The following is a 27,838-nucleotide window of genomic DNA, read 5'->3' as shown; positions in this document are numbered from 1 at the left end:
GTTCACAAATAGGTATGAGGAACGCCACAAATACCCCAGAACTCAAACCAAAAACACAGGCTCTATCTAGGCCCTTTTTTTGTGTGAAAAATCTGCAATGGTTACCACCAATGTACACGTACAGCGAAAGTGAGTTTAAGCTGTATACCATACAGTCTATGTTCAGTCTGTTGAACCTGTATGATATACAGTCTATGTTTAGTCTGTTTAACCTGTATTAAATGTCTACGTTAAGTCAGTTTAACCTGCATTATATACAGTCTATGTTAAGTCAGTTTCACCTGTATTATATACAGTCTATGTTAAGTCAGTTTCACCTGTATTATATACAGTCTATGTTAAGTCAGTGTAACCTGTATTATATACAGTCTATGTTAAGAAAGTTTAACCTGTATTATATGTCTATGTTAATTCTGTTGAACCTGTATTATATCAAGTCTATGTTAGGTCAGTTGAACCTGTACTATATACAGTCTATGTGCCTTATCATCGCAACCGTAACTCAAACTGGTGATCAAGTCTTCAGTTCCCCATGTCCGATCACTGAAATTCTAAGGGTGAATATCTGTTGAATTCCCAATTACCTTCCAACTTCCCCCCTGTGACTAAACGTGACTAAACGTAACATCAATACAACTTTAATACATGAACTTGTCTGTTAACATGATTTCTGCCTTTCATGGTGCTGAACTGAACTCCCATGATCCCCTGCTTCTTCAAAACATCATCAAACTACGTATTTTGTTAGCATTTTGATTTTTGAGGCCTCTAGTGGCAGAAATTACATATTATACCTAAAATGATACACAAAAAATGTCAGTAATAATAGCATTGTTGATTTCCTAACTGTTATTTGATAATATTTCTGTTGCCCAACTGATATACTAAATATTCCAGCCCTAAAGTAGAGAAAGACAGACTGAGTGCCAGACAAAGATTCAGACAGAGACACAGACTGACATAGACCTACCCGGACAGACTGACAGGAGAAACTGACACTCAGACAGACAGACAGAGGTCCATACCTGCACATTTGGTGCGGGTGATGAGTGGGGGTCCGGGCATGCCCGTTCCCCCCTCTCCGGGCCTGGTGAGCAGCACTCTGATCTCGTACTCGGTGTCTGGGTCCAGGTGCCACAGCTTGTAGTTGGGAGAGTTGACCGCGTGGGTCTCCGTCCAGGTGCCCGACGTCATGCGGTACTCCACCTACAGAGGGACATGTCAATCAATCAATCAATCAATCAATCAATCAATCTGTTCTCATATTGTCAGACTACATCTGCAAAGCGTAAACACTGAGTGCTTCCAACCAACGCCATGGTTGATCGAATCCTGACCTCCAGGCAATTTCTGTATGGAACAACAATCACCTAATTTGACATGGTGAAAAATGCTGTGCAGTCCGATTCCCGCATTAGGACTCAAGACAATGACATATGGACGACGTGACAAATATTTTGGCATAGCATTTACTGTGTTCCCACACTTTGACGGATACATTTGTGGATATCCCAATGTGAATGTTGACCAGCGTCCGAAAGGGAGGAAGTACCTCCTTGAGTATGATGGGCCCATCCCCAAATATGGAGTTGGCGTTGAGCTGGATCAGGAGGTAGGTGGGACCCACGCCCAGCAGCTGGGGCGGGGCGATGGGTCGGGGCGGCTCTGGAGTTGGGGACAAAACAACCCATCAGTGCCTTGATTTCTGTACGATTCCACACACACACACACACACACACACACACACACACACACACACACAACAATGCTGGTGTGCACATTTGGCTGTTTCACCATTAATCCCAACAAGCCAACGCACTAGAATATATCTATATATATTTATATTTATTTATTTTTATAAAAATGGAGCAAAAATCTCTCCGTAAAAAATATCATTTGATTGAATTTCTGCTTCGTGATCCTCTCTGTCAGAGTTATGATACTGCCTCTGTTGCTGCTGTGTGTATCTGTGCGTGTGCGTGTGTGTGTGTGTGTGTGTGTTTGTGTGTCTGTCAATGTGTGTATGTGTTGTCTATGATGGATGTAGCAGGGATCAGGGCCAGTGAGTCAGATCAGTGCTACCTGTCACGCGCACATGATTGACGAGGTGACAGCCGACGCAATCACACACACACGCAACCGTGACACCCGCCGCATCAAAGATTTATCTAACTTGACACAGGCAGGGATACGCGGGAACACACACACACACACACACACACACACACACACACACACACCTCCTATGTATTCACTGTACTGAAACCAAACAGGATCAGGAAAACACTTCTGTTGGATATTGATAGTGTGATTCCCACACACACAAACACGCACGCACATACATGTAAACACAGGACCACAGTTTCTTCCTATTTTTAAATAACAGATTTGCTGTGGGATTTAGAAAGATTCTCAATGTTATCAACATGAAAATTACCTCAGAGTCTGTGGGTGTTTTTCTACATTGCATATTGTTTCTTTAATATTTTATCTTGTAGATGCCGTCCTATGTTTTTTTGTATCCAGTAGTCAAAGTATGTTGGTGTGTTTCTGTGTGTGTGTGTGTGTGTGTGTGTGTGTGTGTGTGTGTGTGTGTGTGTGTGTGTGTGTGTGTGTGTGTGTGTGTGTGTGTGTGTGTGTGTGTGTGTGTGTGTTTGTTGCAGATTGCTGTCAGAGAGGTGCAGGCTGGGAAATGTCTCATCATTTGACATCCACCACACACACACACACACACACACACACACACCTGAACATAGAAAATGAACCATGAAGTGGCTCCTGCCGGCTGGTGCAGGCTGACACTTTTCAACGCGATTCAAACAGGCACGAAACAACCACCCAAAAGACGACTCAGCGGTGAACAAACAAACACCAAACAATCTATAACATTATTACTCGAAAGCACTCTAAAGAAAGTCTGGCAAGAAAACAATGAAAGCCCCAATATATACGTCTCGCTGTGTTTGTGCCAATAGAATTGTGCACATCCATAAATAAATACATAAATGAATAAAGCACAGACATTGGGATAGATAAGATAGATCAAATGGGCCCGGTGAGCGATGGAAGTGGGTCATTACAGCGCTCCACAGGGACTGACAGTAGAAGTGGCTTTACGCTTTATTCCGTTCTCTTTGTTCTTCTTGGTTTGTTTTGTCAATGTTTTTTTGATCGCAATTGTTTTGTGCACAACAAAGGAGGGGGGTTCATCTCCCCTTAAGTACGCGTCCCCATACCCTGTGTGTGTCTGTGTGCGTGTCCGTGTGCGTGATTGTGTTGTGTACATGTGCGCATGATTGTGTTTGTTTGTGCAATAAGTACGACAGAGAAGGAAAGATAGAGAGGGATATGGAAAGGAAAGAGTGGCGAGAGTGAATGCAAGCAAGAGAGAGATAGAGAGGGAGAGAGTGAGTGAGAGCGAGTGAGCGAGAGATAGAGAGAGATAGAGATAGAGATAGAGATAGAGAGAGAGAGAGAGAGAGAGAGAGAGAGAGAGAGAGGGGGGAGAGCAAGAGAGCAATAGAAAAAGAGAGTGAGCGAGAAAGACAAAACAGTTAAATCTGGACCCAGCCGTCGGGCATTTCCTTTGTTAGCCATCGTCGGCAACCTTGTCAATAAAGTTGAGCTCTTTTTTTTGCAGGCCACTGCTGACATGGCTATGGAACATGTTGGAGGACATGTGACCTCCACCAGTAGGCAGTTGTGCTAGGGTGCATACTCCTTTGCATGTATGTGTCTCCGCCAATGGTGTTGATAGACAACAGTGGTCATTTTCAGATATTCTACAGTTTTACACTGCCTGAAGCACCACCTGTCACAAATACTTAGACTGAGAGGGCAGGACTGACTTTTTTCTGTGCGTGTGTGTCTGTGAATGTATGTGTGTGTGTGTGTGCGCGTGCATGCGTTTCGTTAGGAAACAAGGAAGGAAGTCCCCACTAAGAAGCGTTCTGTCAGATGCTGAACATGGGAGGTTGCAAAATTGACAGAAGCAAATTAAATGTGGGTATAGATACTTTAACTTTAAACTGTGTGTGTGTGTGTGTGTGTGTGGGGGGGGGGGGGGGTTGTGTTTGTGTGTGTGTAAGGTTTTTTTTTCGTGTGTGTATGTGTGTGTGTGTGTGTGTGTGTGTGACGGTAATGCTGCAGGAGCTTTTTAGGCCATGGATAGTGTGTGTGTAATTCATGCTGGCATGGTGATGTGTGTGTGTGTTTTATACAGGCTGGCATGATGATGTATTCTGTCACTGCAGGGACCAGAGGGCAAGACTTTATTAGAGCTAGGCTATGAGCAAATGACTAGTGACACACACACACACACACACACACACGCACACGCACACGCACACGCAGATCAAGACTATAGACACCTGGTCCTTCACCAACCCCAAAACACACACACTAAAACACACTTTGTAGTACCTCTTGCATTTTTCCATACAGCTTCAAATCCTCCACGTTTTCTTATTAACCCTTCATAGGGATTGAACGGTTCAGTGTCTTGAATAGCGCAAGTGCTGCGGTGAAATTTAATGGGAACTTTGCTCAAGGACCAAAGCACTTTTTAAGTTTTATGATTGTTGAAGTGCCCCTATACATTCAAAGCAGGCTGTCTTTATCGGAACTCAAGTGTGTCGTGCTTCCAATGAGAGCTCCAACACCGGGCGCTGCCATACAGCAGCGCTACAACTCCCAGCACTGCTCAAAGCCTTGAGCAAAGAACTCAATGATCCCTCATTGTATTAAACACTGAGCAAGACCTAAACTCCACACTGCCCGACGAGGTGCTCCGTGGCTCGTCTGGTGTGAGAACCAATTGACATTGGAGATCAAGATCAAGATTTGATGCCAGAGCCACTGACTTCCTCCACACTTACATGAAATTGCAGTTTTGCTTTTTGAAGCTTTACTCCAATAAAACTCTTATTTAACCAATTAGACCGTTTCAGAAAGGAAATGTATTTTACAAATGTTGCGACAGCCCTCTTTTAAAATGTTACATGGTGGTGTAGCATCACTATTACATCGTTTTTTTCTGGAGAACCCTTTAATATATATATATTATTTCTTTTAAAGGTAAACCACCGTAATACGAACCAAACCGTCAATTTTATGAACCGTTCCACCCCTAAGCCTTCGCTATCCATCCATCCAGCCCTCCAATCCGTGGTCCATCCATCCATCACGTGTCCGGCCATGTCATCCGTCTTCTGTCCATCATCCCTCCCCTCTTCATCGAGACATCAGCCATACGCTCTATTACTTTATCTGTCAGACTCAAATGAATCACGGCGCCCACTATATGCGGTGGATGGTCTGACACAGTGGTTCCAATGGGGGGAGAGATACATACATATTGTATATTATACTAGGTACAAAGAGAAGTGTGATTGTCAAGATAAGCAAGCCCCTGTTGGACTTTGGTATTGTCCAATCGCAATCTTGCAATCTTTCTCCTGCCAATCTTATGTTCACAACACATCAATAAAGAAAGATGTGAACCAAATAAATATATATATATATATATATATATATATATATATATGGACCAAACCAGGGAAGCAAGGCGACTTTTCGGGAAGCAGCAGTAAAATAAATATGTGAAAAATAACCTCTCGCTGTCTTTCATTTCCCTCTGGTTCGCTCATCTCTATCTGATGTCCTCGATCCAAACACATGAGGCAACACACTGACACCAAGTCATATTTAAACGTACTAACCAAACACATATATATCAAGATATAATATCAATAAAGAATAATCCTATATCCCCATAATCATTGATACGTTGGCCCAATCCACTCTTTTCTCTTCCAATGTAAAGAAAGAGATGGTGGATATGACTCCTACAGCGGACAGTGAGCATGTTCTTGGATCCAACACCCATATATAAGTAATGGCTGTGCTGTAGATTGATGCTATTCATGTTCAGACACACCAGCCTCTACCGCCGACAATCCTTACCTCTTTCACCCAACACATATCAATGTGTTTTCACAATTGATGTTCTCGATAAATAAACATGAGACACTTAAGATATTCCTCTTTAGTGGAGTGGAACCTACTTATGAATATTCCACATTCCCCCTGGTACATTTCTATACAACCCGTCTGTTTTTCACACACATATACATTACGCAAAACACACACACGCGGGCACGCACACGCACACGCACGCGCGCACGCACACACACACACACACACACACACACGCACACGCACACGCGCAGTCGTTGGTGCCTTGCCAGTGATATGCAGAGATAGGCCTTGAATGAACCCCCCAACACTGCCTTAGCATTTGCATCACCTTAAAGATGCAGGAATGGAACCCCCAACCAAACCAAAGAGATGATCCGACCAGATGGGCCACAGCCCATCGCATTCATAGACTACGTTTATGTTTAGAGAAAGGACTATGAATATATATTTATAGAAAGGCCAATACTACGTTGGGACTCCGATTGCTCTCTTCCCTCCTTCTCTCATCTCTTATTCAGGGGAATAAACAGGACTCCCTGCTCGGCTGTTTACATATTCTCTCATCTTCCCCATTCTGATATAGATATCTCCGCTGGATAACGAGAGCTCCCAGTCAACCCTGCACCCTTCCTTCCCTTTCTCTCGCCTTTCTTCCCTCGTCTGTTCCCTCCGTTTTTCTGTCAGTCCCATCTAATGCCTCCCCCTACCTCCCCCCCCCCGCCCTTCTCTCTCCCCTTCTCTCTCCCTGGCAGATGAATTGAATATGTAAGTCATCGGATGCGAATGAATAAAGCATTCTGTCTCAAAAACACAGTGGTGACACCTTATTAACCACATGTCAGCAGCACATGACAGCTAGAACGAACACACACACACACACACACACACTACCACGTTTGCACTCACAGACACATGGATACAGATTTGATGCATCTGCACAAACACACCAACAGACACTTTTATACATTTTTTGGGTTCAAACACACACTCACACAAAACCGCAGACTCTCTCATTTAAATACACACACACACAGACAGACACACAACCGCTCCCTAATGAGTTGAGCTATTTATTTCCGTTGAACTTTGAGGCAGGGTGGATTGCCTGCCGCTGAGAGACATTTAACACTGGAAACCTGGATGCAAATATTGCGTTAGGGATTGGGTCCTGGTGATATGACCATCATCAGAGTCACAGAGGCATCGTCACCCGGTGGCAAGGTTTCTGCTCTGCCAAACACTACCAGACAAATGACGCCTCTAAAGATAGCCCCGCTGCAACCCCGGGCCTAAGTCTGTCTTTCTATGGAATACCAGTGAAAAATATAGGAATGTTTCACAATTTATTTTATATATATATACATATATATAAACATACATGTAATGGGTTGTTGTGAATTGTTGAATGCCTGTTTGTTTCAGTATATTCAATTACGATCATTTTTCTGTCATGGCTGATAGACAATAAAGTGTCCTAACCAAACCCAAGTCTTTAAGAGCCAATCAAAACAGAAGAAGACCAACATCTCAGGATGGGCAAAGGGGGCGTAGACTGACCTCTCACTATCAGACCGGCGAAGTTGGAGACCCCGGAGCCGCGCTCCGACTGGGTGACGCAGCGGTAGAGATCTTGGTCCTGATTGGTCACCTCTTTGAGGCGGAAGGAGGCAGCGAATCGTCTGTGATTGATGTTTTTGGTCCTGGCCACGGGGATGTCTTCACCATTCCTCCTCTTGAAAAGGCAAAAAAAAAGAGACAGAAAAACAGATACACAGTCGACTGTTAGCCTTCGGAAGGATGAGGGGGATGAAAAAATGAAAAGCCAACAGTCAGCAAAAGAGAAAGCCGCCGTGGCTAATGAGGGGTTAAATGCTTTGCCCAAGGTCACAAAGCAGTGCTGTTGAGAGCACACACACACACACACACACACACACCAACCAGCAGCGCATGTGAACACACACACACACACACACACACACACACACACAAACACACACACACACTTTAAACAACACACACACGCTCACACTAAGAAGCGTACGTGAACACACATACACACAGGCAGATATAAAGGTCATCACCACAATATAACCCTAATGCGATCAGCAGCTATTAAGCTCTTAATCAACTTGCTAGGGTGTATAGCCCAGATAAACGGAGTGTGCCTGCGTGTGTGCATGTACATACTGTTAGTCTGTACAACAACACCATCTTGTTCACTTTGTCTACCTGCTTGTATCGTTCATGGCCGACGGCCGTAGTTCTATTGCTGTGACCGTTGTGATTGGTCCAGGTACATGTATATCTGCCCTATGCTAGCTACAATCTACGACGTTGAGTCTCTCGCACAGCAGCACCATATACCAGTACACGATGTCAAGATTCATTATCTCATACACTTGATATTAAATGTTAAGGAGTGTGTGTGTGTGTGTACGTGTGTGTTCGTACCTGTAGCCAGAGTTTATTACTGGATGTCTCCCTCCCGGTAGAGATGCACTGAAAGGTGGCGTTCTGGCCGGCGTTCACCTCAACGTCGCCCAGACGCAGGAAATGAGGTGATTTATCTACAGGAAGCGAGGTTAAAGGCACAGCGGAGTGAGCGCAGCCGTACAACACACAGGCAGGGAGGATGACGCTGACAATCCACACACACGATGGTGTGTGTGGGTGCGGTGCTGGGGATCACCTCTATGTTGATGATGCACAGGGACTCTCTGCGCTTAAATGATGCCAAATAGGGTTCATGAAGATGTAAATGATGCTATAATGGCCTCAAGCATCCCCATACTTTAACGCTAATAGTGAAGGGGGAAGAAAGCTTTTTTCTCAGGGTCCTGACTTTGACGTTTTCATTCGGGGAAGGCGATTCCAATCATAGATAGCACACCCCCTTGGTGATGGAATGTTTGGGTGTGTGTGTGTGTGTGTACGTATGTATGTATGTGTATGTGTGTGTGCGTGCGTGCGTCTGTTTGTGTGCATGTGTATATAAACATATAGGTATGTCTGTGTGTGCGCCTGCGAAGGTGTGTTTGCGTGTTCTTGTGTTTGTGGATGTGTTTGCGTGCGTGTGTTTGTGTGTGCGTTTGTCCAGAAAATGCAGCTGCAGGAATGAATGTGTCCACTGTGGAGGCTGAGGACTAGCTCCGTTCCAAGTGTCCTTGTCCAAAGTAACAAATGCAACCACCACCAAAATATAGTGGCAGGGGCCTGAGAACCCATGCGTTCCCCAGGCCTTATCGGCTGCTGGGCCGCAACGTTGAGCAGAGAACACGCTGTATGTTGCTACATGTAAACCTTTTTTTGATTACACTACGGAGGCTAGAATCTGCTCACACTGAAAAGGAAAGGAAATGAGAGAAGGAGACATAGAAGGTTGGCAGGAGTTGGATGGTGATGCTCACTGCTCCTCTGTTAGCTGCAGACAAGATAGCTACTGTTATCTGTGTGTGTGTGTGTGTGTGTGTGTGTGTGTGTGTGTGTGTGTGTGTGTGTGTATATGTTTGTTTGGGTGTGTGTGTGTGTGTGTGTGTGTGTGTGTGTGTGTGTGTGTGTGTGTGTGTGTGTGTGTGTGTGTGTGTGTGTGTGTGTGTGTGTGTGTGTGTGCGCGCGCCTGGTGTGCATGTATTTATGTGTTAGTGTATGTCTGCCTGCCTATGTGTCTGCCTGTGTGTGTGTGTTTGTGTGCGTCTGCCTGTGTGTGCAAGCGTGTCTTTGTGTGTGTGAGTGTGTGGGTGGGTGAAAAAGAAAGTGCTGAGTGGTCTGAATTCCCTCACTCCATGATTGCCCTAATACTGTCTCATTTCTCGCCTCACACTCACCCGCTCCCTCTTTATCTGTCTGTTTCTCTTGATGTCTTTTCCCCTTCAACTGCCAGCCCCCACCCATTCTTCCCCCCCCTCCCCCACCACTTGTCCTTCTCTCGTTGCACCCCTCCTCCACCCCCACCCCCACCCTCCACTGTGTCACCTTGCTACTTATCTAAGCAGTCGGCTGCAACCGAAAACCGTGGTAGGTACAGACTAATTACTGGTCCAAAGCCATCAGCGGCCTCTGCAGCGGACTAGGGCTAATCACCGGCTCATGCTAATGGACTTACCGCATGGGTAGCTGAGCACCTGGATGTCGTCGATGGCGATGAAACCGGCCTTGCTGTCAGAGACCTCTGCCTCGAATATGACCTGTGAACAGAGAAGAATAGAGAGAGAGAGAGCGAGAGAGAGAGAGAGAGAGAGAGAGGGAGAGAGAAATAGACAGAGGAACAGAGACAGAGAGAGAAAGAGATGTGGTTAGAACTGAAAACACTAGGTGATTGGGTCGACACTATATAAAGATGTATTTGTAGAAGTCTTTGCCAAGATATCAGTAGCAAAGCAAAAACCCAGCGAGAAGAATGAAGAAGGCTTCAAGAGGAGCACAAAAGATGGATCCCTGCTTCCATGGCTACTGCTAGAAGTGCTAAAGGTGGAAGGTGGAGGTGAAGGTGGTAAAACCTTCACCTTAGTAATGAAATAAAATCACTAGTGTTTCCGAACCTGTCGATCCCGGAGACGGAGCTAAACATTGGTGGGGAATCACATTGAAACAACCTCTTTTACGTTCACGTTTTACAATAAAAGGCTCCATATAGAGGCCAGTCAGACCGGCGGGACCTGCGCTGGCCGTCCACGGCCGTCGCCTTAGGGACGGCCAAGATGGCGTCTGCACGGCTAATGAGAAGTAATGAGAGCCATTGGCGGCGGGGACGTGCGGGGTGAGCAGCCCCCTAAACCAGGCTCACCGCTCATCAATCACAGCCCGCGCATCCCGGCGCGCTCTCAAGCGGCCCGCTGATAAATCAGACATCAGCGCTGCCACCCGAGACTTTGATTAAAATGATGGATTCAAGGATCCAGGTTATGGACACCTTGATTTTTTTTTCTCTCTCTCTCTTCCCCCAACAAGAACCCGTTAAGAGATCAAGATGGACACTCGCGGCCTTGTTGTCAAGGCGGCGCAAAACCTCGGACGTAGATTCAGACGCTCTCCGTTTGAGATATTGACTGGGAACGGCAAAGTCTGTATACAGTACAGTCTATTGTTTAATTAAATAGTTTTATTGGGTTTGCAACCCAATGAAACCCTCGTCGTTCATAGGTCCCCACCAAGCCCCTCCCAACAAGACGCCATGGCATGGGGGGGGGGAAATGGTAGTATGCAAATCCCACATCCGCTCTCATCCTCCTTCCTTCCAGCCATCAATCCTCTTCCCTTATCCTCCACCCATCATCATCATCCCCTCCATCTCTTCCTGCGCCCGTTCCTATCAATCTCTTTGGGTCTTTCTGTGCTTCTCCCTGCCATCTGTTTACTAATGGGCTTCCCTCAGAGAGTATCTCAGTGGAATAAGCCCGGGAGAAGAGGAGAAAAGAGAAGGGGCGAGGTGTAACAGATAGGGGAAAGCAAAGCAGAGATTATTGTCATTCATCACCTGTGAACAGAAATCTGCCACAAACTGTTTACCCTCAGCTTATCGCCCGTCGGTTGTCAATGTGCCCCCCCCCCCAATCTCCTTCTCTCTCTCTCTCTCTCTCTCTCTCTCTCTCTCTCTCTCTCTCTCTCTCTCTCTCTCTCTCTCTCTCTCTCTCTCTCTCTCTCTCTCTCTCTCTCTCTCTCTCTCTCTCTCTCTCTCTCTCTCTCTCTCTCTATCTTCCAATGCCAGCCCCCCCCCCCCACCCCCACCTGCCTTCAGTCATCTCTCGCTCGCAGCTCACAGAGAGGAGAGGCATCTTCCCGTCTAATACCTTCATCTGTCTATCTGTCCATCTGTCTACCTGTCCTTCTACGGGTGTGCCTGCCTGCCTGCCTGCCTGCCTGTCTGTCTGTCTGCGTGGCTGACAGGGAGTCTGTGTTGTGTGTCTGCCAGCATCTGGTCCGGCTGACTGTGTGCCCAGTCGCCCTGCGGTTCTTCACAAACCCTTTCAGAGTACAGCAGCGTTTCCTCTGGACACAAAGGGCTGTCTTGCCGACTGCTCACTAGCCGTTTGCGCCTCTTGTCTGTGCCCTTTACATCCGTTACTACCTTGGAGAATCTCAGCATAAAAGTGGTATCATTATATATAGAGATTTTTATTTTTAATTTTTTGGGGGCCGCGGGGGCCTGGTCCTACATTAACATGATGATCATGTGGCATTTTGAAGATAAATGATCGATTTGTTCTATTTACAGCCCGCGCGCCAGAGAAAGCTCAGGAATAATCCGTGCAGAAGATTGAAATATCACCAGCCCAAAGGGCGACCTGAGCAATGATGGATTGGACCGAAGCTCTGGGAAAGAAGCACTGCGCACAAAAGACGGGTTACCAACAACAACAACAACAACTAACCCCCTCCCCGCCAAAAATAATAAAACAATCATATTGAAATCACTATGTTTGAATGTGTATGTCTGTGCATATATGAGTGTGTTTGTTCCTGTGTATGTGTGTGTCACTGTATGTGTCTGTTTGTGCGTGTGTGTGTGCATGTGTGTGTGCGTGTGTGTGTGTGTGTGTGTGTGTGCGTGGGCGTGTCTGTGTATGTGTGTCCGTATGTGTGTCTGTATGTGTATCTGTTTGTGTCTATGTGTGTGCGTGCGCTACAGGGCCCCGGAGAGGAAAGCTCTCTCATTACAACCCCAGCTGATGCGCTAACACAGGAACACGTCGGAACATGAAATACTGGCTTCATAACCTTGTGTATCCAATAACCCGTTTGGTAGCCTGAAAGACTAACATAGGCGTCAGCAGGCCGGGACCATTACATTCAATTAAAACATGTTGACACATGAGTTTCGTGCCCCATAATATCCACTCCAGTCACCATACAGGGACTGGGCTTTGGAGAGGGGGACCGGCTGGAACATGCACCGTAGGACACACACACATTGTACTGTAACATACAGCTGTCCCAAGGGCCCCTCTGAACTAACACAAACACGCTGCGTGTGTGTGTGTGTGTGTGTGTGTGTGTGTGTGTGTGTGTGTGTGTGTGTGTGTGTGTGTGTGTGTGAGTAGAGCTCTTAGGGACAAGTAGTTTCACAACAAAAACATCTGTCAGGACACAAGCCCCAGATTGAAACACACACACACACAAACACACACAGTTAATGAGAAGCCCAGTGTCAGAAGTAGGAAGACCAGCAGAATGAGTGTGATAACAGAAATGACAGATAAAGTGATGAGCACCGACACATCAACGCACATGGAGATTGATGCACAGAGACAGTTTGAGTGAGTGAGAGTGAGAGGGTTACAGAGAGAGAGACAGAGAGAGAGCGACGGATAGAGAGACAGAGACAGACAGACAGAGGGAGAGACAGACAGACAGACAGACAGCCATACAGACGGACAGACAGACAGAGCGAGAGACAGAACTGAGCGAGAGAGAGCAAGAGAGGGAAGGCGAGAGAGAGAGAGATGCAGAGACAGATGGGAGGAGGACAAACTCGGGGGGATGTCTAGATACAGCTTGTGTACCTCGAGGAGAAAGGAAAAAATAAGACAATAACGCGCGCCGCGCCAGCTGCTAATTACACTGCGCGTTCATCACACACGTTGGCGCCCTGTCGGCAGTCGAGACACGGAGGACACCGCCAACGTCTGAAGGCCCGGTACACACACACACACACACACACACACACACACACACACACACACACACACACACACACACACACACACACACACACACACACACACACACCCCAGCCTCCCTCGCTGGTACACATGGTGTAGTAGTCGTTGAAGATGTAGCCTGGGATGCATTTGACTAAACCCAGTTGAGGTTAATTGGCTGGTGGTGGCAGTGAGCAAATAGTTGTTTTGTGAATCTCCCCGTTGTTTCTTTAGATGAATCCGGTGTGATTGTCATCTTCCAAGTGGCAGACACGGAAGGGAAGAGTAAGGGAGCAAGGGAGAGTTTGGACGCCAGGAGGCACAAAATAACTAATATTAACATGAGTACCACAGCGAAGTCACCACCCCCCCAATAACTCAACCCCGCAGCGACCCTCGCCCCCCATAGAACCGCTCCCCACCCTTCAGTGTGGCCTCAACACCACCTCCTGAGCTGCCGTCAACACAGATACATCAGCTGGGTTTGTGTGTGAGGGATGGTGTGTGTGTGTGTGTCAGGGATGGTGTGTGTGTGTGTGTCTGTGTGAGGGATGCAATGTGTGTGTGTGTGTGTGTGTGTGTGTGTGTGTGTGTGTGTGTGTGTGTGTGTGTGTGTGTGTGTAGGATGGAATGCAGTGCGGAATTAAATTCATTATCTATATCATAATAGTCAGTGTTATAATAGCAGAAGTAGAAGTAAGATTACTCATCATTCTGTGTTTATTTTTACTGAGCTCTTACCTGGTATTCATTGGGCCAGAAAGTGGAGACAGCGAGCTCAGCTCTCAACCAGTCTTTACCTAAAAGGCCAAAATCAGCATCAGTTAAACATCGGGATTAAAGGACACAGGGTTGAGTTTAGCATGAAAGACGATCTGATGATGCAGGGGTCTAATCCAGCCCTTACCGGTGTATGAAGTCATGTTCCAGATGGGGTTAGCCATCTGGGGGCTCTTGTTAACCTGCAGGGACACAATAACAGCCAACATGACATTTAAAAACAAAACAGCAAATAACACTTTAGCAGAGGTTGGCTTGGCCGACCGGGTTCATCACTCGGTGATGAATACAAATTCAAAATAAGAGCTTTGCTTCAGATCCCCTTTCTATGAGTGAAATGCTCCAAGGAAAATGTAGAACCCAGACGACACAAGTGGTTGGTACCCAGGGAGAGGGGAAAGCAGTCTGACATTTTCCCTGCATTTTCCCCTCCCTTGTCAAACCTCTCCAGCCCGGCCTTGATCCCTCTCGCTCTGCCAGAGTCATGGAACGACATAACAGCGCAAAACTAATATCACACACACTCGGCGGCGGCACGGGAAAACATGTCTCTGAGCTAGCGCACTCCGCCTCCCCGGAATAAACATCCAACCAGTCAACATCCACAAAGTTCTACTGGTGATTTGAACTGATGGTAAACACAAGAGACACGCACAGACCCAAAAAAGGTCATCGTGGCTGCTGAAATGTCTGAACTGAATCTGGATCCCAGCGCGCTATAGTGCCGGCTGAGCCACTGAGGCAATTACCAACGAGTCCTCGTGACGGCGTGTCGCCTGGAGTTGTTACGTCGCCCGTGAAGCTAACACTGTTTGTAAAGTTTTTAGAATATTTGATGATGTGAAAATGATAACACCTCCTGATGCGGGCTCTACATCAAATCAAGTGCACAGAGGATGCCTATATCGATTTTCTACATATTATCCTGGCCGGGAGTGCTCTTTGCGTCCTGGTTCTAGGGGGCCGACCGGGGGGGCAGGGAGGGACCCCTGGACCCGTACCTTAACCAACACGTTGAGGGTCCCGGGGCTGGAGCCGTCGGGGCTGGTCAGGAGGTAGTTGAAGTCGATGCAGTGGGTGTCGTTCTCCTTCATGACGGGGAGCTGGAAGCGAGCCTTCTCCCCGACGTCGTACTGGGAGACGTCCACCGCCATGTAGGAGCCTGGACACACACACGGGAACGGGGAGCGTTACGGAAACCATGCGTCTCGCTGGAAGGTCATCACGAGACCGAAAATACGCTCCGGAAGGGGAATGCACTGATCGGATCCGTCGGAATATCCTCACATTCAATGTTATATCATCACATTCAATGTATTAAATGTTATTTCACCAGACATTCAATTTATTATTCAATGTTATTTCATCACGTATAATTAAAGTATTCAATGTTATTTCATCACGTACACTCTCTATATCCCTTGTTATTCCAGTTATTTTCTGGATTGGCCTCAGCTGCAAACCGAGGGACCATTGTGATTGCCTGACAAACAGGTGGCGGTGGAGGACCTCTCTGTGTGTGGAGGCACTAAGTGTTTGAATGGGAGCGGGATGGGTGGGTCGTCAATGAACAAACCTGGCCAGTTTGGTTGAATATCATTTACTGTGTGACACAAAGTACCCATATGGTCAAACCGGCTCCCTCTGCCTCAGTCTCATTTCGCGCGGAGTGTTTACCAATCCAGAACCATCCTGAATGGCTTTTGTCATTAAAGTCGACCGAGGCCTTTGGAAGCAGTTCTAATGGAAATCGTGGCGACGGAGTGGAAGACATCCAGGTCACCTCCCACTGATTGAAAACAAACCTGTGTTCTTAATATGTTAATGTGTACCACCTTTGAATGGACTTCCCTTAGCTTTAAAACGGCGAGTTCCTGTCAACCCCCATTGCAAAGTGTAGCGAAATGAAGTCTGATCCCCCCTCTGCGTTTCCCCATCCCATAATAGAACATGACCTGCCTGTCGATGAGAGAAAGGACATTTTGATGCCCCTGCTGAATTTGAAATCTACATTTTCCATTTCCGTCCCCCTCTCCCCCCCGCTGTGTGTGACTGTTTACCGTCGCCACACAGCGCTGGCCATAATGTGTCCCATCCGCAGGACAGAACGGCAGCTGGGACTGCACGAAGATCAGGCACAGTCGTCCCTCGTCATAGATTGCTCTGGCAAACTTAAAGGCTGAGGAGAGTCTGCCTGTCTTCAATGGACGAGGTGCACCAGAGGACCAAACAGTTCACACGCTTAACGCTTCTATAAACGACATCAAACTTCGGAACCGATTCCAATACCGAATCTCTCTCGAGTCACCAAAGCTGGTTTTCTTTGGAACTGGACTATTTCCGTTGTATAAACTACTTATTTTGAGGTGGCGATGTGGAATGGAGCCATAATGGGTAGGGAGGTAACTGGAAACAACACACAGAATGACGACGCGGGCACTGCTAGGAGTTTGACAGCAGACAGCACGACGGAAAGCCTTGCGTCTGTCTACGGGGGAAAACCGAAGCATCTGGATGGGCTATACTGCCGGTGACAGGACGGTCCGTCTGGGCAGATGTTGTGGTAATCAGTGAGGATCTCCACCAGATGCTTTTGCCGTGTGTACGATCACAGAGGCCTTCTCCTGTCTGCTTTGCTTGTCATGTCTCCCGTGTCGAACGTGGTGGGAGCCGAACAGAACGCAACCTAACACCCATTCCTGCAATTTATACATAACACTTCCTCTCTTGTTGGCTAATCCAATTTGCATGTTATAATGGAAGTCACATCGTAGGAAGACTGCCGCATACAATAAACAGTTTGGACAATGGTGATTAGCGTTCATTGTTTGGCTAATCCACAACAGAATAGAACAGCATAGCAAGGTCCAAACAGGAAATGACAACAAAACACAGAGATGTGTTTAAATATGCAGAAGGACACAAACACAATAGTCAATCTTCAAACTAAAATATTCTAACCCAGTTATTGGATTTGTCCTCTTTCTCACAATTCACAATTCATTACTCAATGTTAACGTAGCTGCATTTAGTCGGGCCACCCTATGACCGGGAATCTTTTATGTGAAATACAAAACACATTTGACTCAAACGCTACTCGACTGCAAATGGTCCAGACACCATTGTATTATGCATGTATTATTACAATCGTCCTTACCTGGATTTCTGAAAGAGACAGAAAATATCATAAAATCTAGACGTTTAATAAAAGATACGCTCCAGGCGTTGTGACCAGTGTCAAATCAGTTGAGAATATGCACTATGTTTTATCGGAATTCCACTTCATTAGCGTAGATTACATTACATCCAGTCAATATATTTTTGTAAAATACCGGAGAAGGAAGGTCACCAAGTGGGTTATTTGAAGATATTTCAATGTATTTAGATTCAGAGACAAGTAGCTTCTTGGCTATAACATAAATGATAGTCAATTCACTAATAGGCATTCTTGGCAATTACACCAAGATGGCTGACGACGCTGGTAAAATGGATGCCAATACCTTGCGTTGCAGCTATAATAAATACACTTGTCCTTCCAGAGACCTAGATCTGTCTGTGAGCATGTGATATGGATCATAATGGCAGATCATTTTAGCTCAATGCCTGTGGCACAACAACAAGAATATCTTAGTTTACTTTGCATTTTTACAATTATTGCATGGAAATAATAGTTAGTTATACCTGTCATTTCTGACCACTCAGTAATGTTATTTGCATGTGGTTTATATAATAATAATAACAATATATTTTTTTCTGAGGAGATTGAATCAAGAAGGCAGATGTCGCAACCCTGACACTTGGAAGGCAGACATGTCAAAGATGGCTGACATCGGCGTTCTGGCAGTCCTCTTAAAATGGCTGAGGTCGGAAATCATTCAATGTTCAAGATGGCTGCCATAAGACAGACTCCACAATGTTAGGACGATGCAGCTAAAAATACCTCCCTAGCGCCTTGGAGACCTAGATATGTCACATAACGACAGCAGCAACAACAGACAGCAAACATAAGACGGTCTAGTGAGCGAAAAACAATAACAGGCCTGCTGTAAAAATCCCAGTTAATGGACAGTTTGGCTTTCACCGGTTTGCGTGTTCCTATAGGGTCAATTAATATAAATGGCTCCAAGCAGGGATGGAAAATGTTGGGGGCTGGAAGGGATTAATGGCTGGCGTCACAAAACTGTGACCAATATCAAAACAAAAATATCTGAATCACTTAAAGTCACCCAGATAAGCTAGAGAAAATATTTTTATGGCTACTAAGAGTCATACACTGAAAAAAGCCACCTGCTGAATGTTGACTTGCCCTATTAATTATAGCATTAGTGTCATAAAACACATACTCTTCGCCATACCTACTATAATGTAATATTATATGAGCGAGCCACCTCCAGAAGTGTATCTATATTACCGTGATCGTTCCTTTTACTTGACCGTATCACAGTAAATGCGGCGAGCGAGAGGGACAGAATTACATGCCTGCTGGATTTCAAGCGTTCGGGGCTCACATCATCAACAACAACAACATCAACATCATCATCCGTGAAAGTGTATATCTGCATTAGTCAGCTTAGGCGCAGAGCGACAGAGCCAGTGTCCCATGTACATTACCGCTGGCAGGCTCCGGGCTAACCCAGTGCTGCCAGCGCGAGGTGCCAATGTAAGATCCAGCCCCTGGCATGGCGAATGCTGCCAATACCCCCCCTCCTCCAGAGACATTAGATGCCAGAGTTTTATTTCCATTGTAAACCCTTGCCAGATCCATCTCTGTTTACTGTGTGTTGCCTATAGCAGGAAAAGGGGATTAACAATTAGGACCTAAGAAGACTGGAATATATTATTTATAAAAATATCAATATGTCCTGCCGAAAGAAAAAACAAGATTGTTGGCTAAATTGCTCATCTACCCGGCCCGATACAGTAATACATTAGCAAACACGGGGCCTTTTCACCTGTGGGTCCACTTAAAACCTATTGAGCTATTGAAAACTCTGCGCTTGCAAATATTACTGTCTAAAGCTAGGATGGCAACAGCAGTCATGGACGTTTACTTGGTGTCCCTGGCCAAGGAAGCCAAAGGAGTGGGCAGCAGATCCCCGCACAGGGCCTACTTCACAAGAGGTCCCGGATCATTCTCCGTCTCGTCTTTGAACCCCTCAATCACAACTCCTGGTCAGCAGTGCCTCTGCCTCTGTTCCTAACTCTGCTACTGGAAATACAACTGCTTTTTTAAATCCTTCCTGCTCCCTCTAGTCGCAATTGTTCAGTATTTCTTTTATCTTCATGCAGTACTTTTGTATTTGATTTGGGATTTGGGAGAGTCAAAACATCCATCAGGCTCTATTAAAAACACCAAGTGGTCTCACATGTTAATAATCCTAAATACAGACTTTCCCTTCTGCCCGATGACAAGGCACTTGACCCACTCTAATATTTTGTTGGACCATAAATATCAAGCAGTATTATTGGACTGGCTACAAATATTTATTGTGAGAAGAGAGTGTAAGGGAATGAGTGTGTGGGGGTATGTGTGTGCGCGTGTGAATGTATGTGTGTGTCTGAGTTAAAGAGTTCCCGTTGAACTGAACCTTTCTCTAAATGTCAGCCAGATTGCCTTGTCACCGTGATCAGCACCAGAGATAAATAACAGCCTTATATTGTCATGGCAACAAGTGATGGGCCTACCGCTTTCATCTTCAGCACCGGGGAGAGAGGACTGCAGAACAGCGAGGAGGAATGAGTGTGTGCGTGGGTATGTGTTTGTGTTGAGGGGATGAGCGGGGGGCATATAGTGAGGTGACAAGGGAATTTCAGACCCTTTCGGACGTTGCAAATTATCTAGCAATTACATTTAGATGGCGGGGGGGGGGGAAACTCTAGGAAAATGTACTTCCTATAGAGAACCAAGCATGTCTCTGTCGGCGGGTATATGCTCGGCAAGAATGACGGATAATTTAAACTTGGATCCGGCCCTACACTGTAACGTTTAACACACAACACGCAACATTCCTCATTTCTTGTGGATCAAAATCTCAAGGGGCTGATTACGGTGTATCTGTGTGTGTGTGTGTGTGTGTGTGTGTGTGTGTGTGTGTGTGTGTGTGTGTGTGTGTGTGTGTGTGTGTGTGTGTGTGTGTGTGTGTGTGTAGCCGGCTAATGTTCCACCATTGCTCTTTTCACATTGTGTAAAAGTAGGCAACCTTGCCTGTTCTCCACCGTTGATTAACGACCTCATATTCCGTTAATTAGAGCTTCAGCCCGGGGCAGAGAGATTTAACTTCCCCTTCATCATCATACTGAAGAGAAGATCGGGGGGAGGGGGCATGGGGGAGGGTCTGGACCAATGGAACCGTCATGATAGAGAGATCCAGATGACGGATTGATTGACAGCTGCGTTAATGGGGACAATGGATGGGAAAGGAGGAGAGGGGGATGAATCACACCTTTTGGCAGTTCCGGAGACACGTAGGGCACTTCCTGGGTGTTGATGTGCGTCCAATCAAAGTCGTCGTAGGGGTCCTGCTGGTAGTCACACTGGGAGAAGCCCTCGTCGAACGTGCAGCTTCCTGGAAACAGACCAAAGAAGGAAACAAGCGCTCGGTGAGTAAGTTCCTCTGGCGTGGAGGGGAGAGTACAGCTTGGGTGAATTAGTTGATCAAATTAAAAAGACAGCTTAAACACAGAAGAGAGACAAAGAGTGGTCCCAGTCACACAATTAATATCGTGACCTATTTCCTTTGCAGCTCTTATTGGCTGGCTGGCGAGCGCCACGCTCAATGGTGCTTTCAGACGGTAACATACACGCCAGATGAAAATGAGAAAACACAAAAAACACAATGTAACACAAAGGAGCATTCTAGAAGAAGGCTGATCAGGCGTCCTATGGGAATGACTTCAAAGGAGGGAAACTGAGAAAAAATAAAGACGATCCCTTAAGCAATTAGAATGATTAATGTACATTCCTAATCACAAAGTTTGATTAATACAGAACTGGGGATTTTTCTTTTTTGCTTCGATAAGACGTGTATTCTCCATTAACTACATAATGAGCCGCGCATGTGAGCGTGCGTGCCCGCGCACGGGTGAGTTTGTGTGCGCGCTCATTAACAAACTACCAGAGGCCTCAGATCTGAGAGACTTCACTACGGGTCAAAATCACCTATGTGACTCAATCATGGGCTGCCTTCAGCCAATCAGCTGCGCTGTCACCAGGGCTAGTGTGTGAGCTGGCCGCCTCCAGTCCAGACCCCCCCGCCCACCCCCCTCAGCGCCCCCCCAATGTGAAGTCCCACTAATATAGGGAGACGCTCCTTGTCACTGACGGCTAGCTGAACCAATCAACTTTCAATAATAGCGGGCTCGGATGAGTAATAAAGCTGTCAGGAATACCATGCAGACGACTGCCAGCTATCTGATTCACCCTCCTGCCCGCTGTAATCAAGTGCTCGGTGTCAACAATTGGCCTAGAAGGGGGATATGGGCTGGTGGGATAGCAAAGCTGCGGCGCTATCTGATTCATGTGGCTAACAGTAATAGCTTTCCTGGTGCCTTAGCGGTCACCCAGCTGCCTTAGCGGTCAGCAAGTGGGCCCGACGTGCGCTTCTGTTATCCCATCTGTTGACCAGCAGCACCATGGGGGGGACGGGGGGGACAGACCTGGGTCCACGGTCCAGCTGCTAATCTCACCGCACACACAACACCACGGAAAACATGTTCACCAGCAATGCCGCACAAGCCCCTGGGAACAGCACAACGGCCACCTCTGCTTACAGAAGACAGAGTACCCGTGGGTCTTCTGCTCTTTCGGGAACATTATGATGCATGCTACAAATTTTTCCACACTTAACACACATTTAAGATCATGTGCGTGTCCCGTGCATGTGTGTGCGTCCGTGTGCGCTTGCATGAGCGACCCCACCGAGTATGTCAGTGGCTTGCTGTCTAGCAGTCTTCCGTGCCCCGTTTCAAATGGCAGCACGTTTCTGGTGTGTGTGAGTGCGTGACTGCATGGCTGAGTGACTGCATGACTGCGTGCGTGACTGCGTGGGTAATTTACAGTCCATCTCTCAGTAATGGTGTGCACCCTGTGCCAATAGTGTACAAGGTTCCAAGCTCTCACTTGAATAGAGCCTGCAGAGCACAATGTGTTTGTCAACCGTTTACTCTCCACACTAAGGGGAGTTTTCAACGCTGGGCTTTAAGCATGACACTGAAGCACAACACATCAGCCTGGCTGATTGTGTTGGGAACTTTTTGTATAAGGGTTACGCCTTCGGCTACAGGGGGGAAACTCAACAGTAAAAAGGAAACATTCCACTTCACATTTCACGTATCTCAGGTATTAGTCTGAAAGATACCAAAACCTATTTTTTGCCACCTAAATTCCTAAAATGCAACACAATAAACATTCCACAACAGAGAGGGAATTCCATTTCTATTCTGGCAACAGCAGAAACATGCGAAGGTGCTGGCCAGGAATGCACAGCAACAATCACACTGGACAGGAATGTCCTCATTTCAAATTCTTGCAAACTTCAGCTCCCACTAAGTTTTCCCTGACTGTGGAGCAGAGCTCTGTGAGGGATGTATAAACTGCTTTTAACCGCTAACATCAGAAGGCTCTGTGTGTGCGTCTTCTGTTATAAAAGTCGCCTATGGAAATCAAGTGTGTGAAATTGACCATAGATAATTACGCACACGCACAAACACACACACCTTTTCTTGTGATTTTTCCTGCAATATTGGTTAACACTTCCTTATTCAGCTAAACTTCTGCCAACTTGAGACACACACACACACACACAAACAAGTTACCAATAAAGATAAGAGCAGGCATAGAGACATAATGTCTTGGTTACATTCAAACTTGGTGGCTTGTATCCAGATAAATCCTCATAGAGTCTAAGACGGGTGCAATCAAACTAACCACGCATTTCTGGTCACCTCTTGTGACTTTATATCCAGTATACTAGTACTTACAACACTCCACCATCTGCATTGCTGCTTTGGTATTTATATTTAAAGTAAAATACATTAAAATAAATAAAAACTCAGTTTGAGGCAACTGTCCCCCCAGTGCAGTTGGACTTTCACTCCATCAGATATGACTAAAACTATATTAATGTGTGCTGGAAGTTTGGAACGTATTTTGACGCGTACCTCGGACAACCTCCAAATGCATTTTCTTTTTAACATGCGTCTTGAAGGAATATTTAGTGTTCACACCTCTATTGGAATGTGGGATCAGATTCCCCAAGAAGTTATCTTAGGCTGGATGTGAACAGCCAATGTTTCCCCCAGGAATGTGACAAGCTATTGACTTACTTCAGTGTGTTAAACATTAACACGGCCTGCCTATCTGCAATCCTACGTCAATGTTTAGTGGGGGTTAGTGCCCTCGACAAATTATATTAACGTAGCACATTGCAAGTAAACATTTCATAAAGGAAGTCTGTTTCACCTCAACTGTAAACTAGTGCTGTGAAGGGTTTTCTGTGATTCTGTGTGTCTAATGAGGGCGGTCCTAGGTCTATGCATTCAGTAAGCAACGCACCTATGCATATTCACTGACAATTCAATTTAATGGATGCATGTATGCTCATTAAAAAACTTGAATTGTGATTTTTAATTGACATTTTAATTTGACATTTTTTGAATTGCAATGTTGTTTTGCTTTATTTGATGAATAAAAAATGTATATGTCAAGATGGACGCCAAGATTGATATTTTCCGGCCTATTTAAATTCTAGTCCACCGATGGCCGCTAATTGGCGGTTTACGGAAACTTTGGATGACACTTATCAAACATGTAATAATTCAGAACTTCAAACTTTTTCTGGCTTAAAAAATTATAAAGTCTTTGTATTTTACAGATTTTATGCTGATTTAATGTCCAAATGCTTTTGAGTGAGTGCGTGAGTGCGTGAGTGCGTGAGTGAGTGAGAAAGAGAGAGAGAGAGAGCAAGAGAGAGAGAGCAAGAGAAAGAGAAAGAGAGACAGTACATCCAGATGGGTCATTAATGCCCCCCCTTCACCACCCCACTATTCACAAGGACACAGAGAGGCCGAATGCATGCTAATCGCTTCCTAATCAGCCTTTGTGATTGGCTGCCTCGCTAATGAAATAATAGTGCCTCATTTGCATAATAAAATAATTAGAAGACTTGATAAAAGCTCAAGGACAGAGAGGAGCAAGTTCACGCGTGCACGCACGCACCCACGCACTCACCAACACACACGCAAACGTTCGACATCTAAGGGGAGCCATGATTTAAAACATTATGGGATGGCATGTGACAAATCTTTTGCTGTCACTTTAAATTGCACTGTAATGCAGTAGCAGCAGATTGGGGGACCTCAACCCCCGTTCAAACAGCGGGTGGGAGGGGCCGCGTGCGTCCTCTAATGTACGTTTATACGAACGGAGCGAAAGGTCAAATGTTTGATCATGCCCCTGAGTGGGGGCCATGGTTATTTACATGGCAGACACGGCCCCCGCCAAACCCCATTATACATACCAATCACACCAATATATTATTTTGGCATTCCGATGGGGCCCCCTGACAGAACGCTTAGTCAAAGGCGGGCCCCGGGGCCTCTACCCCCTTTGTATGGATCCGCATGGCCCAGTTGGAGTTGCTGTTCATTTTCTCCTATTTTTCAACATCAATTTCGGATGCGGAGACCGTTCTGAATGCTTGAGGAGGCAAGCAAGCAAGCGGGCGGGGGGGGGGAGAGGGACAATGAAATTGATTTGGAAAAGAATCTGCTAACCATTCAAAGTGAATAAACATGTCTGAATGAAAATAGAATCTCCTCTTGCAGAAGCAAAACAGGGAGGGAGCCAAAAGTTACATTTCTTAGAGAGGATTTGTAAGGATAATACATTTATTTGTGTAGATATCAGGCAGAGATAACATCATTGACCAACCACGGGACAAAGGTCTAGTGAACAATTGTGAATAAAAACGTATTGAATATGTTTTAACTGCACATTGTGTCATTCATCGTTCAGAAATGTCTCATTTTTGGCACAAAGTCTCGCTCGAACTTGTGTCTAGTAGTTATCTGTGGCGCTCACCATTCCTGTCTGCCGAAAAATATATCAATTATGAACAGAGAGCAGATCAGAGAGAAATGGAGGGACAGAGAGAGAGGTGGGTGGGGGGAGGGTGAAACTGAGATTTGCACAAAATGTGATTTATTTTCTGCAGATCACACAACTAACCCCGGAGGGTAGTGTGCTTGTGATAACAAGCACATGTCCACGCACACACACATACACACATGCATACACACACACACATAAATAATTAACTGAAAAAATGTAAATCCATCCCATCCCTTTAACTGGCTCCGTCTCTTTCAATCCATCTCTCCTCACCCTCCTCCACTCGCTTTCTTTTTTATTTCGTCCCTCCATCTCTCTTTCCCTTTTACTCTGGCCCTCCATGCGTTAATAATCCATTTAATGAGGATCAATAACTATTTAGGCTGGTGCCACTGCCGCCATCAACCACTGAGACAGGAGGGCGAGGGCAGCGGGCGGTCTGAGACAGAGCAGGGGTGAAGTGACACGTTTGCGCCCGTAAAAGGAAAATCCTTTTCAAGGACAATGATTGCATTTGCTTCATTAAAATCCAATTTTCAAGAGCTCATAATCACATTCTCCCTCCAAAATCATTACAAATTTTGGGCTAAGTCCAGCAGCTTACTGTACTGGTTGACCTGCTTTTTACACCAAAGTGCGGGCCATTTTTCTCTGGCTGCAAGATCAAATCAAGGCTTTTGGTCGTTTGTACTCTGGTCTCCAAACGCCAGAGAATTCCTCGGACCGTGGACCCAAGTGAAAAGGGGAAGCCAGAGTAGGGAAGCGGAGAAAAGTGGGGAGGCGGAGAGTAGGAGATGAGTGGCTCTTGTCAGGGCATCCATTTCCCCGGGCCGTCGCTCTGACTTTTCAAATGCTAAAAGTGTCACCGCTGCAGAGGGGACACTCCTGTTTTGGAGTGGCCGCCATTGTTGTACGTCTGCACTCATCGTATATACTGTGTGTGTGTGTGTGTGTGTGTGTGTGTGTGTGTTTGTGTGTGTGTTGGTGTGTGTGTGTGTGTTGTTGTATGTGTGTTGGTGTGTGTGTGTGTACCTGTGTTGGTAGGTGTGTGTGTGTGCTGGTGTGTGTGTGTGCTGGTGTGTACTGGTGTGTGTGTGTGTGTGTGTGTGTGTGTGTGTGTGTGTGTGTGTGTGTGTGTGTGTGTGTGTGTGTGTGTGTGTGTGTGTGTGTGTGTGTGTGTGTGTGTGTGATTCAAATCCATCCAGATGTTAGCGGCATGAAGGGCACTCATAAAGTTATGTCGGATCATTTTTCCTCTCCACATTCCCCATCACCCCCTCTCCAAAACACACTTCCAGAGAATAGGTGAAATTAGCCTGAAATTATACAAGTTGACATCAGAGGGTCCGCAACACACACACACACACACACACACACACACACACACACACACACACACACACACACACACACACACACACACACGGTACCATGAAGGCACACAGAGGGAAAAACAGACACGCATGCACGCACAGACACATACATGGCCCTGTCCCGGCTGCTATACCCTCAGACTCCACATGCACAAACACACATGCCATGCCTCAGTGGCACTTGCAATGTAGCGTAACAGCATCAAAGCCCCATGAAGACACACCTCACCCGTGAAGACACGCACGCACACACACACACACACACACACACACCCACTTATATGTAGCACATTCTCATAGTAGCGGTTTAATTGGAAGTGCTGAAGGCAGAAGAATTTCTCCTTCATCTCACAATGCTGTAATTGAATCTGTGGCTTTCTCGTGTGTACGCGCAGGTTGAGCTGATTCAGTGGTTTTCAATGACGGTAACAGTGAAAAAACCAAATCTCTCTTGCTCTCCTTCCTTGGCAGTCTTCTCCTCCCCTTGACCCCTTTCTACCCATCTTCAGTTCCCCATTCAAATACTTTGAGCGACGGGTCTTCTACTGACTGTGTTGGGACAAGCTGGGTTCCTCTGAGTTATAGCATTTGGTGTATTATTATTTATTTAGACCTCCACAGGTGCTGCTGTTTGACTGCTGTCACCCAGGTGAAAGCCTAGTGTTACGGACTTACGCCTTCCTATAGGATCAAAGGCTTCAGCCAATGGGAGCTCTTCCCTTGACATAACAGTTCGGACCAGACACGGACCAAAATAATACTATTCATATTCATACTTAGGAAGGAGAAGATTCAATACAGCACGGTGAAAAACCCCGAAAGCCACGTATCCGATCCCCAACTCAACCTACGCTGTGGGCATGAATAAATGTTTAATGGGGACGCTGAATTCAACGTACATGCATTAAGATGTTTTCCTCAGTGACTGACAAAAATCCCTGTGTGTGTGTGTGTGTGTG

General features: G+C 46.1%; 1 protein-coding gene across 7 annotated transcripts in view; it reads right to left on the bottom strand.

The window, feature by feature from the left end:
* ptprk (protein tyrosine phosphatase receptor type K) overlaps positions 1 to 27,838 on the bottom strand; it is a 93,334-nt gene that overhangs the window by 40,029 nt on the left and 25,467 nt on the right. For all 7 annotated transcript variants that reach the window (XR_013812526.1, XM_079753671.1, XM_079753672.1 and 4 more), the window contains 9 exons: positions 20,840 to 20,962; positions 15,398 to 15,558; positions 14,524 to 14,578; positions 14,358 to 14,416; positions 10,082 to 10,163; positions 8,431 to 8,546; positions 7,537 to 7,711; positions 1,553 to 1,665; positions 1,026 to 1,206 (listed from right to left, as the gene is read on the bottom strand). Coding sequence is in view for 6 of the 7 variants with exons in the window: in XM_079753671.1 (XP_079609797.1) it covers positions 1,026 to 1,206; positions 1,553 to 1,665; positions 7,537 to 7,711; positions 8,431 to 8,546; positions 10,082 to 10,163; positions 14,358 to 14,416; positions 14,524 to 14,578; positions 15,398 to 15,558; positions 20,840 to 20,962 (1,065 nt within the window). In the remaining variant the exon portion in view is untranslated. The remainder of the gene's footprint in view (positions 1 to 1,025; positions 1,207 to 1,552; positions 1,666 to 7,536; positions 7,712 to 8,430; positions 8,547 to 10,081; positions 10,164 to 14,357; positions 14,417 to 14,523; positions 14,579 to 15,397; positions 15,559 to 20,839; positions 20,963 to 27,838) is intronic.

The sequence above is a fragment of the Pollachius pollachius genome (genome assembly GCF_949987615.1).
Source record: "Pollachius pollachius genome assembly, chromosome: 16".
Classification (NCBI taxonomy): Eukaryota; Metazoa; Chordata; class Actinopteri; order Gadiformes; family Gadidae; genus Pollachius; species Pollachius pollachius.
This window is presented reverse-complemented; position numbering and strand designations above follow the sequence as displayed.